This window comes from Microtus ochrogaster, chromosome 1 (assembly GCF_000317375.1).
Source record: "Microtus ochrogaster isolate Prairie Vole_2 chromosome 1, MicOch1.0, whole genome shotgun sequence".
Lineage (NCBI taxonomy): Eukaryota > Metazoa > Chordata > Mammalia > Rodentia > Cricetidae > Microtus > Microtus ochrogaster.
The window spans coordinates 36,656,604-36,673,180 of NC_022009.1; the positions used below are offsets into that span (position 1 = coordinate 36,656,604).

At 37.3% G+C, this 16,577-nt stretch overlaps 1 protein-coding gene and 1 non-coding gene across 2 annotated transcripts in view; both read right to left on the reverse strand.

Annotated features, from left to right (window-relative positions):
- Rps6ka5 (ribosomal protein S6 kinase A5) overlaps positions 1-16,577 on the reverse strand; it is a 181,377-nt gene that overhangs the window by 82,083 nt on the left and 82,717 nt on the right. The window contains exon 3 of the mRNA XM_005343453.3: positions 6,285-6,503. Coding sequence (XP_005343510.1) covers positions 6,285-6,503 — 219 coding nt within the window. The remainder of the gene's footprint in view (positions 1-6,284; positions 6,504-16,577) is intronic.
- LOC113457035 lies at positions 1,231-1,337 on the reverse strand. The gene has a single exon (XR_003377693.1). It is a non-coding gene; the product is annotated as a U6 spliceosomal RNA (small nuclear RNA).

Below are 16,577 nucleotides of genomic sequence, written 5' to 3' on the forward strand. Positions count from 1 at the left end.
GAGTGAAGAAAATTTGAGTTTGTAGCAACTAGATCTGATTTATTTCCAGTGAAGTCAGATAAGCCATTACAGACAGAAAGAAGATGATGAAGCTTTAGGTAGAAGAGATTCTGTGAAGGTTCATAGAAGAGAAATTACCAAGAGTCTTAGCCAAAGATAAACAATCAATCTGGCACGATTGTTGTAATATTGGCCTGAATGCTTTGGGGGAAACACACCATGACCTTCTGGTTGGATTTAAGACCTGCTCCACAGAATGAAGTCTTGACTAGTACTATTAATCCAGCCATGAACCCATGGTATGGATACCACAGGTCCAAGGGAGAACCTACTATTACTATTTTGCTAAGTAAACATTGTACCAAACTGCTTTCTAAATACTTATCTTTGCACTCTTGTTTTTATAGTGGACACAGTTAAAATATTAGGACTCACATTTAGTTCAAGTGCAGAAAAAGTGACTATGGAGTGCTCAGTTGTTGAAAGGACAAGTACACATACATACAAACATACCTCCAAGATTAAGGGAACATAATAGAAGGGCAAAACCATGTCTTCTGAACATGACAGACCTATGTACTCATGGGCTCACTTTAGCTACAGCTACCTGTACAAGATTAGGATCATCAAAACTTCATCACACATATGGGTAAGAGCTTATGAGGCCACACCCCTCCCGGAGGGATTACTGAGTTAATGGTGGCTGGGAAAATGAGCACCACTCTCTTTGGTCATATAAAGTTGCCTAGTAAATGACCTTCCAACCAGGCACATGCAGAAGCCCCATTTAAATTCACTGCATCACATACATTAAAAGACACAAAAGTAGGAAGGAGGCTTATTGGGAAAAAGAAAGGTTTCAGTGAAAGAAGCTGGGGAGAATAAGGAAGGTAATATGCAGAGGTGAGAATAATTAAAATTCATTATATACAAGTATGAAAATTGTCAAATTAAAAAACCTTAAAACAAATAAGTAACCATAGTCTACAGGGTAATTCTGAAGAACAGCAAACATAAATCAAACTTTTCAAGTGTGTATTAAACAGAGAACAGTCACTGCAAACAAAGTTACTTGCTATAAATAAAAAACATACTATTTTTTTAGGTTAAAATGACACAATCAAAATTTTGTCTTTGAAGCATAAACTATTTATTAATTTGGTACATTTCAAAACAAAAAGGCCAAATTCAGTTGTATCTGTAACAATTTTTTCTCCTAGCACTCTTTTTAAAAATATGGAATACTTGAAGAATTTGCCTATCATTGTTGTGCAGAGGCCATGCTAATCTTCTCAGTAGCGTTCCAATTTTAGTGTATGTGCTGCCAAATCGAGCACTCTCCTGACACTCTTAGTATTTCTAGCAAGCCCTTGTATTTGAGCAAAGAGGCTAACTCCCTCTTTGAAAGGGAAAAGGCATGTTCCTTTTGGGGGAGCACACTTACAGGCTTTCATAACCTTTGTACACACCACTTAATGTTGAACCCAGAAATCTCCCCACCGCTCTCTAATTCATTTGCTCTTATTAGCAAGTGGAGAAATGCAATGGGGTTTAAAGTTCTGCTGAGAACTACAGAATTGCCTCACTGCATCTTCCTACTGAGGATGCAGGGGAAGAACCACAGGTGGAGCCAGAGAGCTGCTTCAGAGATGTCTTGTTCTCAGCTTCCACAAGCCTACTTGACAGCTGACACCAACAACCTCCTGCTTTCAAGGAAAGACTATTCTGCTTTCACTCTCCAGTCACACACACTACCCTTCCTGTTTCAAGTTTCGTGTGCCCCCTCATACGATGTCTCCTTACAGTTCATCACAGTCACCACAGAAAGCGCTCTCAGTCTTGAGAATTAGTTGTATTAACTTAAAAGGAGGAAAGTCTGGCAGCAGTTCCTGTCTGTTCTGTGACATTAGTGACTACAATGTACAATGAACCATTGTTACCATCATCAATCATCAACACCTTTGCAATTTCTGAGATGAAACTAAAACTCAAAAGTGAACTCTAATGTCTTAAACATCCAACTCCTATTGAAAAGATAACACCCGAGGAAAGAACTGCCTACAAGACTGATGTAGCATTTATTAAGAATGTTCCTCAGCATCACCCTTGTAAATACACTTGTAATTTGCTTCTTTAATGTATGATGAGTCCTGATGATTAATCTGATTATTAAAGCCAAAGATCAGCTGACTTTTCAGACACTACTAAAAGAGAAACTGTTTTGTTCAGATTATTTCCCACAAAAAATTCCAACTTCTGTTGAAATAATGAGTTCTAAAAAAGAAAAGAATAGATGAAAATGTTTTTATATTTCTTGTATCAACATAGGTAGAGAAAAAGTTATAAAGGAGTAAGCTGTCCATGTTGTAAGATCTGTAAAAGCTGCAAGAAATACAAAGGGGAAAACGCCACCGTGTGTGTGTGTGTGTGGTTGTGTGTGTGATACAGTTAAGATAAACGAGCTAAAGAGCCATTAATGTTATAGAGTAACATTTTAAACACAAATGTGATTTAATGGGGTTAGAGAGATGACTCAGTCAGTAACTGCCTTGCTATTATGGGAAGACTTGAGTTTATTCCCCAGAACTCACATAAAAAGCCAGATATGGAGGCACATACCTGTAATCCTAGAGCTGGGGAGACCAAGACAAAAGAATCCCCATGGGGCCTTTTGAATCCCTAGTCTTGCCTAACTGATGAAATAGATCCAGGTTCAGTGAAAGACCCTGTCTCAAAATATACGGTGGAGGTAGATTGTGGACAGTACCTAATGTCAACAACCTCTGGCTTCCACATGTGTGTGCAAGTATGTACATGTACACGTACACACACACACACACACACACACACACACACACACACACTTTGAAGAGCAAGGGCTATCAAATAATAACTCAGAGGGCAAATCTAGTTCACTACCAATCCTATAAGTAAAATTTTTATTGGAACTGTACTATGCCTATTTGTTTACTACAATCTATGGTCAAAGATACCGAAAAGCCTGCAAAGCTTAAAATAGTTACCATCTGGCCCTTTACTGGTCAGAAAAAGTACTGCCTACTGATTTAGAGAATGGCAGATAGAATATAAACAAATGAGAGATAATTATAATTAAAGCTTATTGTGGGAAGCAATCATACACACTCAATTCTGTTAGAAATGCTAGTCTATTCCATAACTAAATACAAACGTCACAGATAGCATCTGATAAGATACTATCATTATAATGATCTTATTTGGAGAAGCCTGTGCCAACCAAGCAAATTTTATCCCCTTGGAGTAAGCCATGTCAAGCACTCTGCAGTGAGCCATGATTTGATGTTAGCCTAGATTTGAATCTCTAAAACATCCTGAAAAAACAGCAGGGATGGCTATAAATCTCCTTGAGTTAAATGTTCAGGAAAAGAAGAGAGACAGAAAAGTCACAGACACCAACATGTCTTAGGGCAGGCTGAGAAGGAAAAAGGCAGTAAGATCTCAAGGTATAAAATTACTGTAAAAAAGTAGAGTCCTTCAGCTATAAGATACAGCAGGTGCTGTTTACGATAGCAATGATGGCAAGTTCAATATTAATCCAAGACACACAAGTAGAAAGAAAATGTTTAACCACTCTTGAAGATCTTAGACGCAGATTCCTACAGGCAAGGACAGTCCATCTTCTTGAACAGGACTAACCACTGTCACAAAAATATCAGTGTGCTCAAAGTTAATTTTTCAATTTAAAGAAATGACAATAAAACCCACTAACAAGATTTTCTTCGCCTAGAACAAAACAATTTTACTATAAAGCTCATGTTGAAAATGACAGGAAATAGCCTTCCATAAAGTTCTAAATATCAGCAATAAAAAGCAAGGGTTATTGGAGAACTGACATTACTGAATACTAGAATACATTGTACTGCTAAAGGAATTCCAGTATGGTGCTCTGGCATTATTCAATAAGCCAAACAGGAGAGAAGGTTAAGAAACATATCCAAACACATATGAGACAGTCATGGATGAAAAAGGTTGCAGCACAAGTCAGGGAAAAGAATGAGCTTTTCTCTTAGTAATGCAGAAAACCTGAGTGGCCATCTAAAAAAGCTAGATCCTTACTTCTTGTCCTATTCAAACAAAAACTCTACTCGGATCAAAGTTCTCCACACAAAAACAAGAACCATGTAAATACTAAAGAAAAAAGAAACCAGTAAATTCCTTTATATACTTAAGAGAACAGAAAGTCTTTCAATTATGACTCAAAATTGAGGGCCTTAAGAATAATTTTAAAAATAAATTCTACTATATATAAAATTTGTTTGATAAAAGTATTGTAAACAAAGTTAAAAAATGAAAAATGTGGAAATACTTATCACAAATGGATAATCTTTCTAAGAGATCGTAGAAACTGAGAAAAAATGAGCAAAAGAGTACAAATAAGCAATTCTCAGAACTATACAAACTGAGAACATATCATGTGGCTCTTCAAGAATATAAAAAGATGCCAGCCTCAGGAGGGAAAATTTTAAAACGTTTATCCTACAATGACACACTCCTCCTCATTTAAAAGATGTACAAAAATCCAGAAATTTGGTAATGCACTCTGTAAAGAAATACACACAAGCATGCAATGGAAGAACATCTGACACAATCACAGATGGTTAAAATATAGATTCTGCTCAAATGATTTTTCTATGAAACTTGAAAACTATGTATAAGTTCAATCCTGAAAGAACAACATAAGACAAAACTACAGACAACAACTTGAGAATCCAGTCATAAGGAACTGCAAGAACACAATGCAGACATTTAAAAGACCAAGGAAAATCTTTATAAATTGATATGAAGCTGACATAACTTTTTTGTTATATTAATGATGTTTTAGTATGCTAATCATATAGTTTCAAAATAACACACAGAACAACTTACTTTTAAGGGGAAAATATCAGATTATAATGAAGCACTCATATAGTTATCTCCTAATCCAATTCCAGCACTCTGAATTAGTAACAACCAGACAACAGATTTCTCTTAATGCTTTACAATATAAACATTCCTACTATATAATCCAGCCCCAAATGTCTAACTTCAATCTATTTAGCCTTTCTATCTAACTTCATAAACACTGAAATTCAGTAGAAGTGAAAATAATCTAAAAGCCATAGGGAAGGAAGTTTTTCTGGACTGGACAAGCCCTTTGTAATTTGTCATGTCTGAACACAGACTTGTCTGTCAGATGACCACACACTCTTTGCAGTATACAAATCTAGGCTGAGCATGTGTTGGCAGAAGACTACCCGAGTTCCTAGATGAGCTCTGCATTCATTCCACTCTCAGCAACATTCATATGCTACTCTCAGGCTGCCAGTACGAAGAAGCTCACTTGTACTAAAGGTTGGGAAGCCACATTGGAGAGAAACAAGTTGGCCTAGTGGACAATGGCACCAATTGTCAGATACGAAACTCTACCATGGATCTTCTGAACAGGCTAGCTCTTCTACTACATACCATGTAAATGAGAACAGCCTAAAACAACAGAGAAATGCCCTTCCCAGCTACCCAAAATCTTAGGAAAATATGTCATTGTTTAGCTACTCCATTCTAGGTGGTTTGTTGGACAGCTATAGATAAATTAAACAACTGAATATTGAGTAAAATGAAAACATATTAGTTAGGAAATGTATTATTCACTGTTCTATTTCTGTGAGGAAACATCATAACCAAGGCAACTCTTACAAAAGAAGAATTTAATTGGGGGCTTGCATACAGTTTTATAAGTTTAGTTCATCATCATCATCAAGGCAGGGAGTATGGAAAGCATACAGGCAGGCACTGGAGCAGTAACTGAGAGTGCTACATCCTGATCCAGAGAGAGAGAGAGAGAGAGAGAGAGAGAGAGAGAGAGAGAGAGAGAGAGAGACAGAGAGAGAGAGACAGAGAGAGAGACAGAGAGAGAGAGACAGAGAGAGACACACACACAGAAAGACAGAGAGACCGATAATGGCCTAACTATTGGCTTCCATAGCTATCTCCTACGTTAGCCCAAACCTACATACTCTTGAAAACTAAAGTACAAATCGGAGCCCACTTGCACTTTCTTGGATGCACATGGAATAATAGTGGAGTATGGAATAGAGGTATACAAATTTCTCTACGCCAGGGGTCTCACTTCCAAAGCAAGATGCTAACAGAAATGCCACCACAAAGAGATGAATGAGAGACAAAACAATTTCTTCTAAGTCCATACTATGTTGCCTCAAGACCTAAAGAAAAATGTTCTCATAGAAAGTATGACAATGGACACTTACCTAAGATGAGATGAAGTTTAGTCTCTGTCTGGAAAGCATAGTGCAATGTCACCAAAAATGGTGACTGTCTAATGTGCTCCAGAACTTGCCGTTCTGTCCTTGTATGCTCTGTAGTTTTAGCCTTTTGAACTATTGTTGCCTTTTTCAAAACTTTCATGGCATACAGCTTTCCAGCATCATGACCGCTTATTTTGCGAACTAGAAATACTTTCCCATAAGCTGAAAAAGAAAAGAAAAAAAATCCCATAAGCTGGAAAAAAAAGAATTAAAATGCTACATTGGCAGAGTGGTAATTTATAAAAATAAAATTAATGTACCCAGCCAACACACACACAAACACTCTTTCAAGGGAAAAGCATGCTCAGTGCTATTTCAAATAGCTCTTTGATAATTTCTTCAGCCTTTTACCAAAGATATTTCTAGGTCTAACTTCCAGTATTTACATATTTAGCCACTGCTGATGAAGTTCTGCTTTGACTCTAAATGTTATTCTCTTCTCAATATTTTTAGGTCTGAGAAACTAACTGTTACTATGGTCAGCTAACCACAGTCCAATTCAGGAACAAGTAGGACATTTTCAACATCAGATAAAACCTTGAAGTATATAGTTGCTACTAGATTTCACTCTTCATTTTCTTCCTCCCTTCCTTTTTGATTTATTTATTTGTTTATTTTTAAGACAGGGTCTCAGTATGTGCCCCAGCCTGGCCTTGACCGTATGTCCTTCTATCTCAGTTTCCTAACGTCTGGGATTCCAGATGACTATCATTATTTCCAGTCTCCAAGAGTTGTTTTTCTTTTCCTTTTCCATCTTCATGTGTATGCTTGTTTGCATGTATGTGAACATGCCTGTTTACATGTATATGGAGGTCAGAAATTGATGTCAGGAATCATCTTTGATTGCTCTTCCACCTTAATCATTTAGGTAGTCTCTCAATAAAATTCAGAATTCACCAATACTGCTAGTTTTGCTAGCTAGTTTGCTCTTGGAATCCTCTGTCCACCTTTCAATCTTGCTGGAATTACAGGCAGCTCACAAAGCCCAGCAGGCATTTATGTGGGTTCTGGAGCTCTAAACTCTGGCCCTCACACTTGTGCTAGAAGCACTTTAACCACACTGAGCCGTCTCTCCAGTGGTCCAACGCAGTTCTTAGTAAGAATCTAATACACACAAGTAAATTAAGTACTTCAAGCATTCCACTACAGTTATTCTTTTAGAACCAAAGCAACATAAAGAGACACTGTATAAAACAAAAGAGATCTTTACAATGAACAAACATTAAAATAAATAGAATATAGACAGAAACCCCTTAAATCTCTAGACCATAATAATTTACGGCTCCCTGGGTCGTTCTCGTCATGTTTCATAAGTGAAGTTTGTAGGAGGCACAATCCTGTATGTGATGCTGCTCCTCCAAGTTGAAGAATTAGAGCTTTGTGGGAAGAACAACTTCCCTGAATTTATTTCCCCAAGGAGGATAGGGGGTGGAAGGAAGAGGGGGCAGGAAAAGAGGAAGAGGAGAAGAGGAGGAGGGAGAAAGAAGGAAAGGAGGAAAAAGGGGAGAGAGAGGGCTGTGAAATTCAAATGAGTCTTGGAATGGTAATGCTCAATTCTATTTCGGAATTAAATGCTTTACTCAGATCACTATGAGTTGGGCTCAGTTTTGATCCAGGTCACAGCTACTATTACCTTGCTCACAGCTCCCTATATTTAACCCAGAATTCGATTATCAGTCATCTACTAAAGTAAGAAAGCTTTACGGAAAAGCTCTCCACTCTGTGATTCAGTTCTGTTCTTTAAGAACTAGATCAGTACTGACACTTGATATGCCACAGACCAATGCTAGATTAGACTAATCCTGAGGGAACTATTCCAACACTTGAGATGGAATAGCCCATGCCAGGCTCTCAGCTAAACACACCCTCTCATATGGATTCACTTTTCACTTAATCCTCACCAGTGAAGTGGGTACTTTCAGTAGTTCTATTTCAGAGATAAGGAAATGATTTCAGAGAAACTAAGGAACTGACCAGAAGACTTGATCTAGAGAAAAGATAAATAAATGAACAAGTGTGTGCTTCAAGCGAGCCCTGTACCCATCTACTGCCTGACTGGCAAAGTAGTCCTTCCTCCTCAGGATTATGGATCATGGATCCCAGAAAAAAAGGGACTCTACTCTATGGCTTCTTCCTTGCTCCCTCACTCCCTTTCTCTTTCTTAGAAGTTCCCAAGATAATTATGATATTTTCAAGAGAGGGGGGGAAAAAAAAAGCAGTGGCAGCACCGTCCTGATTCAAATGTAAGTAGTGACTCCCAGGATCACTCCACCTATAAATAAATAAATAAAAAACCCAATTCCTCCTGAATGCTAGAAACCTGATTTTCTAGATTATAATAAGCCAATGGTATAGTGTTTAACATACCCTGGAAGACAGAAAAGCTTCGAAAAAAGTTTGTGTTATATTTAAGTATGTGTGATAATTACAGGTTGAGCTCTCAGAAAGGCTGAAGTGAATCAAGAAAGAAAATGACAACTTTCAGGAGCTAACAAATCAACCTAACGAATGAAACTGGAACAGCATATTTTGTACAGCAGCAATGAAACCAAGATAGAAACCATTCTAATGATATGTACTTTATCTTCCAAAAGAGGAAGCCACTACACAAACTGGGGAGGAAATAAAGTCCTATTCAGCCAGTCTTGGTGTTTCCATGCTCCTTACAATATACACAGTACCTACCCCAACTTACAGTCTTCCAGATGCCAAGCTCTAGAATGCTATGGTCCTAGAAGTTATGAAATCTATCCAGTATATGAAATGTAAGGATCATTTCTATATCACCACAACACTGGAAAGAGCTTCTTCCAAGCACACTGTAATCGTCTGTGACAAAAGAATATGGATCCTGTGACAGGTACATTGTATAAGCAACTAAAATCAGGTACTTTAGACAATTAACTTTTTCATTTCTTAAAACACCTCCATAAGAGGGGCTGGATGGTCATCTCAAATGACAGAAATGGAAACTCAATACAGAAAAATTGCTCACTCAGTTATGATCACATTTACCCACTTGGCCCAACTTCTAGGTGCACACTCTTAGCTCTGCTTCTGCTGATTTCCTTAAATGAGTGATCGTACAGGAAATAAATAAGAAACCAGCTGTTAAACAGAAGCCACAATGCAAGTAAGGCAATCTAACAGTGCAATGAACCCAGTGTTATTACTGCCGAGAAAAAAAATTTGCAAGGCAGCCTACTATTTCATTGATGATCAGCTCTAAACGTAGAAAATGTTCTTCATGTTGAGTAGAAACTTATATATATGTATATGTGTATGGATGTAAGTTTCTGTCTTGCCTGACCGCAGCTGTTCAGTCCCAAAGAAACAGACAGAGGCAGTGTATAAATTATGAACTGTTAGGCCTAATAGCTCAATAGCTCAATCTTATAACTTAAATTAACCCATAATTTGTATCTATGTTTAGTATGTAGCTTGGCACCTTTGCTTCCTCTGAGTCTGGCTGGTCACTGACTCTTCCCAGAATTCTCTTAGTCTGGTTACCCACCTATACTTCCTGCCTGACTACTGGCCAATCAGAATTTTATTAAATCTATGTGAGTGACAAATCTTTACAGTGTACAAGAGCATTATTCTGCAGCATTTCCCCTTTTTTTATTTTCAAAACAAGCTCTCTGAATCTAATCAAAAATTTTTAACTTTTCTTTTCTGACCATTATCCATAACAACTTGTAACCAACACTCTAAACAAAGACAAACATCCATAATCCAGTTTTTTGGGTATGTGGACATGGTTTTCTAGGCTACGTCCTGCTGACCAGGGGCACTGATAATCTTATGGGGACCCAAAGAAAATTTAGGATTATGGTCAAGTCCTGACTGGAGTATTCTGTGAGGCTGGGTCATCTCAGCCAGCAGTCTTGAGGCTATTCTGGATGTAGAACTCAGCAGAAACTACGACAGAGGTGCTCTGAAACATTGAATCATCTGGGCCATCCATTCCCACTAGAGATTTTTCAGGAGGGGGTCTTTCTTAATCAAACCTTATTTATCTTAACCAAGAATAAATCCACAGCCTCTCATTTGCTGTGGAATCAAAAGTAAAACCTATTCTCCAAAGTAACATATCTTTTGACGTAAATTTTGAAGTCAAGGCATTTTCAAACTATATAGGTTGGATTAACCCAGCAGCATTTATAATCAAATGTCTTTTAGCTGCTGTTACTCCTTTCTCAGCAAACAATTCCAAAACAACACATTAACATATAATATCCAGAATCTCTGTGAATTTTCCATATTTATGTGGCTTTTATTTCTTATTCTATTTCTTTTTTTAAAGACTTTTTCTATCCTTTTTCTTTTCTCTCTCAAGCCTATGCATATTTTTAAACACACTGTAAACTGTTTAGAGGTTTTTCTTTGTCTTTTTTTTTTGTCTGAATCTATCTTTATGGTCTCTCTCTCTCTCTCTCTCTCTCTCTCTCTCTCTCTCTCTCTCTGTAACCACACGAGTCTTTAATCTGCTAAGCAGCATGGGCTAGGATTAAAGTGGCAGCTTTGGCAGCTGGCTCTGCCCATTCCTTGGCTTCCTAAGAGTCTAGCTTCATGGCAGAAGTATTGGTGGGAGCCACATTTATTGCTACAACTCTGTGGAGTTTCTAGGTTCCTGCTACCACAAAGAAGCATGCTGCTGACTGCTCATAAACACCATTTAAGTGTTTGTTGGCAGAGCCTCTTAAAACAGCCACCATGTGGTTTTCGCTGCTAATGCTAAGTCAGGAAACCTTTCTTAAAGGAGCTGCACCTCTGCTTCCCATCAGCAAACAGCTGGAGTAAAGATAGTTACCAAGAAGTTGTACTTGATTTTATTCCTATCTCTCTAGAATCCTTTTTATTTTTAAAGCTTCCTTAGGCATTATATGTAAGTTCCTACCAAATGTGTAGGTTCCATTTGTAAAGGGAATTTTCTGTCCCACCTGGTCCCACAGCCATTCAGTCCCAAAGAAACACAGAAAGGTTTATGTTAATTATAAACTGTTTGGCCTATTGCTCAGGCTTATTATTAACTAGCTCTTACAACTTAAATTAACCCATAATTCTTATCTATGTTTAGCCACATGGTTTAGTACTTTTTAATCAGTAAAGCATTCTCACCTTGCTTCCTCTTTGTTTGGCTGGTGACTGACTCCCTGCCTTTCCTCTTCCCAGAATTCTCTTAGTCTGGTTGTCCCGCCTATACTTCCTGCCTTGCTACTGGCCAATCAGCGTTTTATTAAACTAATATGAGTGACAAATCTGTAGAGTGTACAAGAGTATTATTCCAAAGCATATAAAAAAGAATGTTACTCTTTTTTAAGATAGTTTTTCAAAATATTTGAAAGCAAAGCATTCAATCTCCTCACTCTTTAAGCCAAACTTAAAGTAATATGATCTTGAAACACTTACCATTAGAAGTGTTCACTGATGTGTTCTGTTCTTTGTAAATACTGTTTCATTGATCCCTTTCCTGTATCTTTTTTTCAGAGCTGTCTCTTATGAAGACAAGCACAAACTAGCAAAATATGACAATGTATACTGGTGAAATAACATGAAATCATCATCATTGCCACATGTATTTGCTACTTTCCTTGCTGTTGTGAAAAAAAAAAAGGCCAACAAAAGCAACTCCAGTAGGCGCTCACTGTGGCTGGCTCACAAACGGAGTGCACAGTTCCTCGTGATGGTGAAGATATGACAACAAGAGCATGAGGTAGCTGGGACTGGAGCTTATGGAATGGCAACATCACATCTTATAACCCATATTTTAGTTTGAACAAAAATAACAAATGACTTTTCTATTATTGTGATAAAATATCATGATCAAAACAAATTATAAAAGAGTTTATTTGGCTTATAGTTCCAAAGGGATGAGTCTGCCATGGTGGGAAAATATGACAGCAGCAAAAAGAAGGTATGAGTTCTGCAGTTTAAGCAGAAGCTGAAGGCTCACTTCTTGAACTGTAAACAAGAGGCAGAGTGAACTAGAAATGGTACAGTTCTTAAACTCTTCCTTCAGCAAAGCACACCTATTAAACCTAATCAAATAGTATCACCAACTAGGGACCACATATTTAAATGCCTGAGATTATGGGAAAATTTTATCACTCAAATCACACACCAAGAAAGAAAAAACATTCCAAATGTATTTGAAGCATCAGGAAATTTTAAATTTTTGATTATATTACAATTTGATTTATAAAATTTGAATATATTAAAATGTTCAAGTAGGGTCTGGTGAATTGTCTCAGCAGGTAAGAGCATTTGCTGCACAAGCATGAGGACCTGAGTTCAAATCCCCAGAACCTATGGCCAGGTACTGTGAGAAGAAGAAACAGAAGAACCACCAGAGACTGCTGTCTTCTGTAATGCAGGTTCACTGAAAGGCCTTATCTCCAAGGAATAAAGCAGAAAGGGATAGAGCAAGATATTCATCATTCTCCTTTAGTTTCTGTAAGCACACGACGGAAGGGTACATGCACCAAGACACACAGGTGCACACACCACACATACTCATACATACATAAATGTAAAATAGACAAATAAATGTTCAATTAGTCTTTAATTTTAAATTTCAATTAAATTTGTTTAAAAATATTCTTATAATCCACCTATAGATGTGTCAATTCTCAAAGCATTATAGTTTAAATATAAAATGCCCTACATAGGTTCACGTGGGCAACTGATGGCTCTACTTGTGGTAGAAACTTTAGGAGGAAGGGAATAGCTGAAGAGGTCTGGAGGTTATATTAGGCCCCTGTTCATTCCTCATTCCTCGCTTCAAGTCTGCTATGAGCTAAATGGCCTCTGTCATCTGCTCCCTCAAACATGATGTATTACTGCCCTCACAGTACCCCCCAAAAAACAATGAAGCCAAGGATTAGGTAATCAACAAAACCAAAAAAACCTCTGACACTGTAAGTCAAATAAACAAGTGCTTCCTTTATATGTTCTTGGAGATATTTTAATCGTTAAATAATAATGAAATAATCAAATGTAATTAAAGATATAAACATTTTTGTTCACAAGCATTATTTTGGTTAAAGGTCACCGGTCAGAAAGCGTCTGGCTTATGTCCTTTCTTATGTTGCTGAACCTGAGCATGTTATTCTCATTGGGATTCCAATGCTACAACCACCCTGAGACCCCTGTTCCTGTCACTCAAAATTTTTCTAATGCTCTTTAAAACTCTACATTATACAAACCTCTTATTATTTAAGTTCAAAACAAACTACTTTTTTTTTAAACAACAGAAATTCCGAGTGACTTTCACTAAGAATTCCCAAGCCTGGCATTCTTTTTCTAAGTGGGCCCGCATGATCAACACTTGTGCTTATGCTTCCTAGATGCTTCACTCATGTTTCCCACTGTCATGGATACCTGCTGCCCTATAGATTTATAGTTTTTGTATATGTTGTTCTGTAGTACACTATCATTAAATAGTATATAAATCACAGAAATTGAATATGAGAAAAATGAGGCTGATTATTCCGAACAGATTAAAGAAATACATTAAAAAAGAAACTTCTAAAATATTAGATGTGCGAAAGGCCAAGAATAAACTAAATTCAAGATGCCTCATACTTAAAATATGTCTAGTTCTCACTCCACAGAATCTAAAACTGTAACTTTTAACTTCTAGATGAAGCATTACAAGTGTGACTTTTAGCAGTTCTCAAAATCATGCCTACAGCTAAACTTTGGCAACGAATGTTTATGGGTACATTTTAAGTGAAAAAAAAAAAAACAGTGTTCCAATAAATATATAAAAAGTATCCTTCTTTTATGATTCCTGTTTTCTTTGACTAACCAAAAGTCTCAGTTGCATCAGACAAGAGATTGTCTACTGACTAAAGGATCACACTATTGCTGAAATGTAATCCTTTCCTTCTCCTTGGTTATTATTAGAATCTTTTCAACAGGGTCAGGCACATCAATTTTTTCAAGTTACTTTCATCCATAACCTGATAAACACATCTTTTGTGCTGTCATCTAACTTAAAAAAAAAAACTTTGTATTCAAAACACTTTATTCCTCATTGTCCTTAAAATTCAGAGCATCTGATGTGAGATGCTGTGAATGTTTTATTACCATTAGTTAATTTAAAAAAAAAACTTATTTGTCCCATATCCAGGCAAAATAGAGCTAGGTGGGAAAATCCAAGCAAAGATACAGGAAAAAAGAAGGCGGAGTTTGAGAGATGACAGTAGCCACAGGAGAAGCAAGATGTGGATAACAAGCCGGGCGGTGGTGGCGCACGCCTTTAATCCCAGCACTCGGGAGGCAGAGGCAGGCGGATCTCTGTGAGTTCGAGACCAGCCTGGTCTACAGAGCTAGTTCCAGGACAGGCTCCAAAGCCACAGAGAAACCCTGTCTCGAAAGAAAAAAAAAAAAAAAGATGTGGATAACAAGCCACAAACCTCATGGTAAAACTGGAAAAATAAAAATGGGTTAATTTAAATTATAATAAGCCTGAGCTAATTGGCCAAACATTCTGTAATTAATTTTAAGCCTCAGAGTGGTTATTCAGGAACTGGCAGGCAGGAGAGAAACTCATTATAAATGATGCCAACTTGAGGCATGGACATCCACATAAAGTGTAAAATGCTTTTTTTTTTTTTAAAGGATTCTAGACACACAAAAACAGAGTCAAAAATGGCTTTTTGGTAGCCACATTTATTCAGATAGTCTCTGTTTGCTGGCATTGAACAGAGGGTAGCTCTTTTAAGAGATGGCTTCCTGATCCGTGCTGGAGACACTGACAAGAGGTCCTGCTACTGGGCACTTGGGGTTTGTGGGTATCATGTTACAAACTGCCTGATGGCGGCATGGACCCACTGCATCCCTAGAGTTGGGAAGGTGAACACGGCTCCCAGACCTGGCAGTGAATGTACCTCTGTCATGTTGGAAAGCTGAATGGGGCGGAGTCAACAGCCAAAGTCTTGGCTTTGGTCTATTTAGTATTTAAAAACAAACAAACATATATTACTTTGGAAAAGAGGTTCTGCTTTTGTTTCCATAGGAGATGGGAAGTTGTAGAGTCCTTCCATGTTAATATGGTTGGATCAAGCAAGACCCCCTGAGAGGCCTCTGATAGCAGTGATGGCTCAGGTGATCCAACATCCAGAACAGCTTCCAGGCTACTGGCTGAGATGGACCAGCCACATAAAATACCCCAGTTAGGACTTGATCATAATTCTAAGTTTTCTCAGGATCCCCATAAGATTACCAGCACCCCTAATCAGCAGAAAGTAGTATAGAAAACTATGCCCAAATTCCCAAAACATTACTTATCAATCTTTATTTTCATTTAAGAGGGGTTGGTTATAAATGCTTAATTGTCATAGTCAACCTTTTTCTAAAGAAGAAAAGGGAATATGTTATAGAAACAATGAGGGAAAAGCTAAATATTTATTATAAAAAGGAGTGCTTTATTAAATCTACTTTCATATAAAAACTGTTAATCTCAAAATACTTTATATTGGTATGAATTTTGGTTTATTGATACAAATTTAAGGTAAACTTTATTATACTATATGTATATTTCTACTCTTGTTTAAGGTATTATGCTTATGAAGCTCATTAAAAATGTATAGTTAAAAAATACAAATCAATAGTCATCTATAATAGTCAAACTTATAGTCATGTTGGAAAATCTAGAAATGCAGATATAGTTCAGATGTATAGGTAATCTTCAAACATTTCAAAGACCTACAGAATATGGTACTTAAAATGTTTTAAGAACTTGGACTTTTCTCAGGAGTAAGACACATCTGCTCCTGACAGCACCAATTACTTCAAGAGGAGGATGGACATCAAAGAAGCACCGTATGGAGTTTGATTTCAATGTGGCAAGGCTAGCCATTTGGGCAACAACTGCTCTTGCCTGAACTGCTTATTTGTATGCTATATAAACTGGACATTCGGGACCCACAGGAAAATGACCTCTAAACTTTGTCAAAACAAGGTAGAAGAATCATTCAGCATACCTGCTTCACATAAACTTTCAGGCATTCTCAGGACACAGAGGAAAGTGAATGACAAAGTGCCAATATAGACAAGACAGTCTTTCAAATTTCCTGCTTCATTAAAAGAGGGCCTGTAGGCTGAAGATGGATACCCAACATTATAGAAAAACTCTGAGTAGTACTCTAATATGTATATATTCCATACTTTCTTCATCCATTCTTCCATTGAAGGGCATCTAGGTTGTTTCCAGGTTCTGGCTATTAC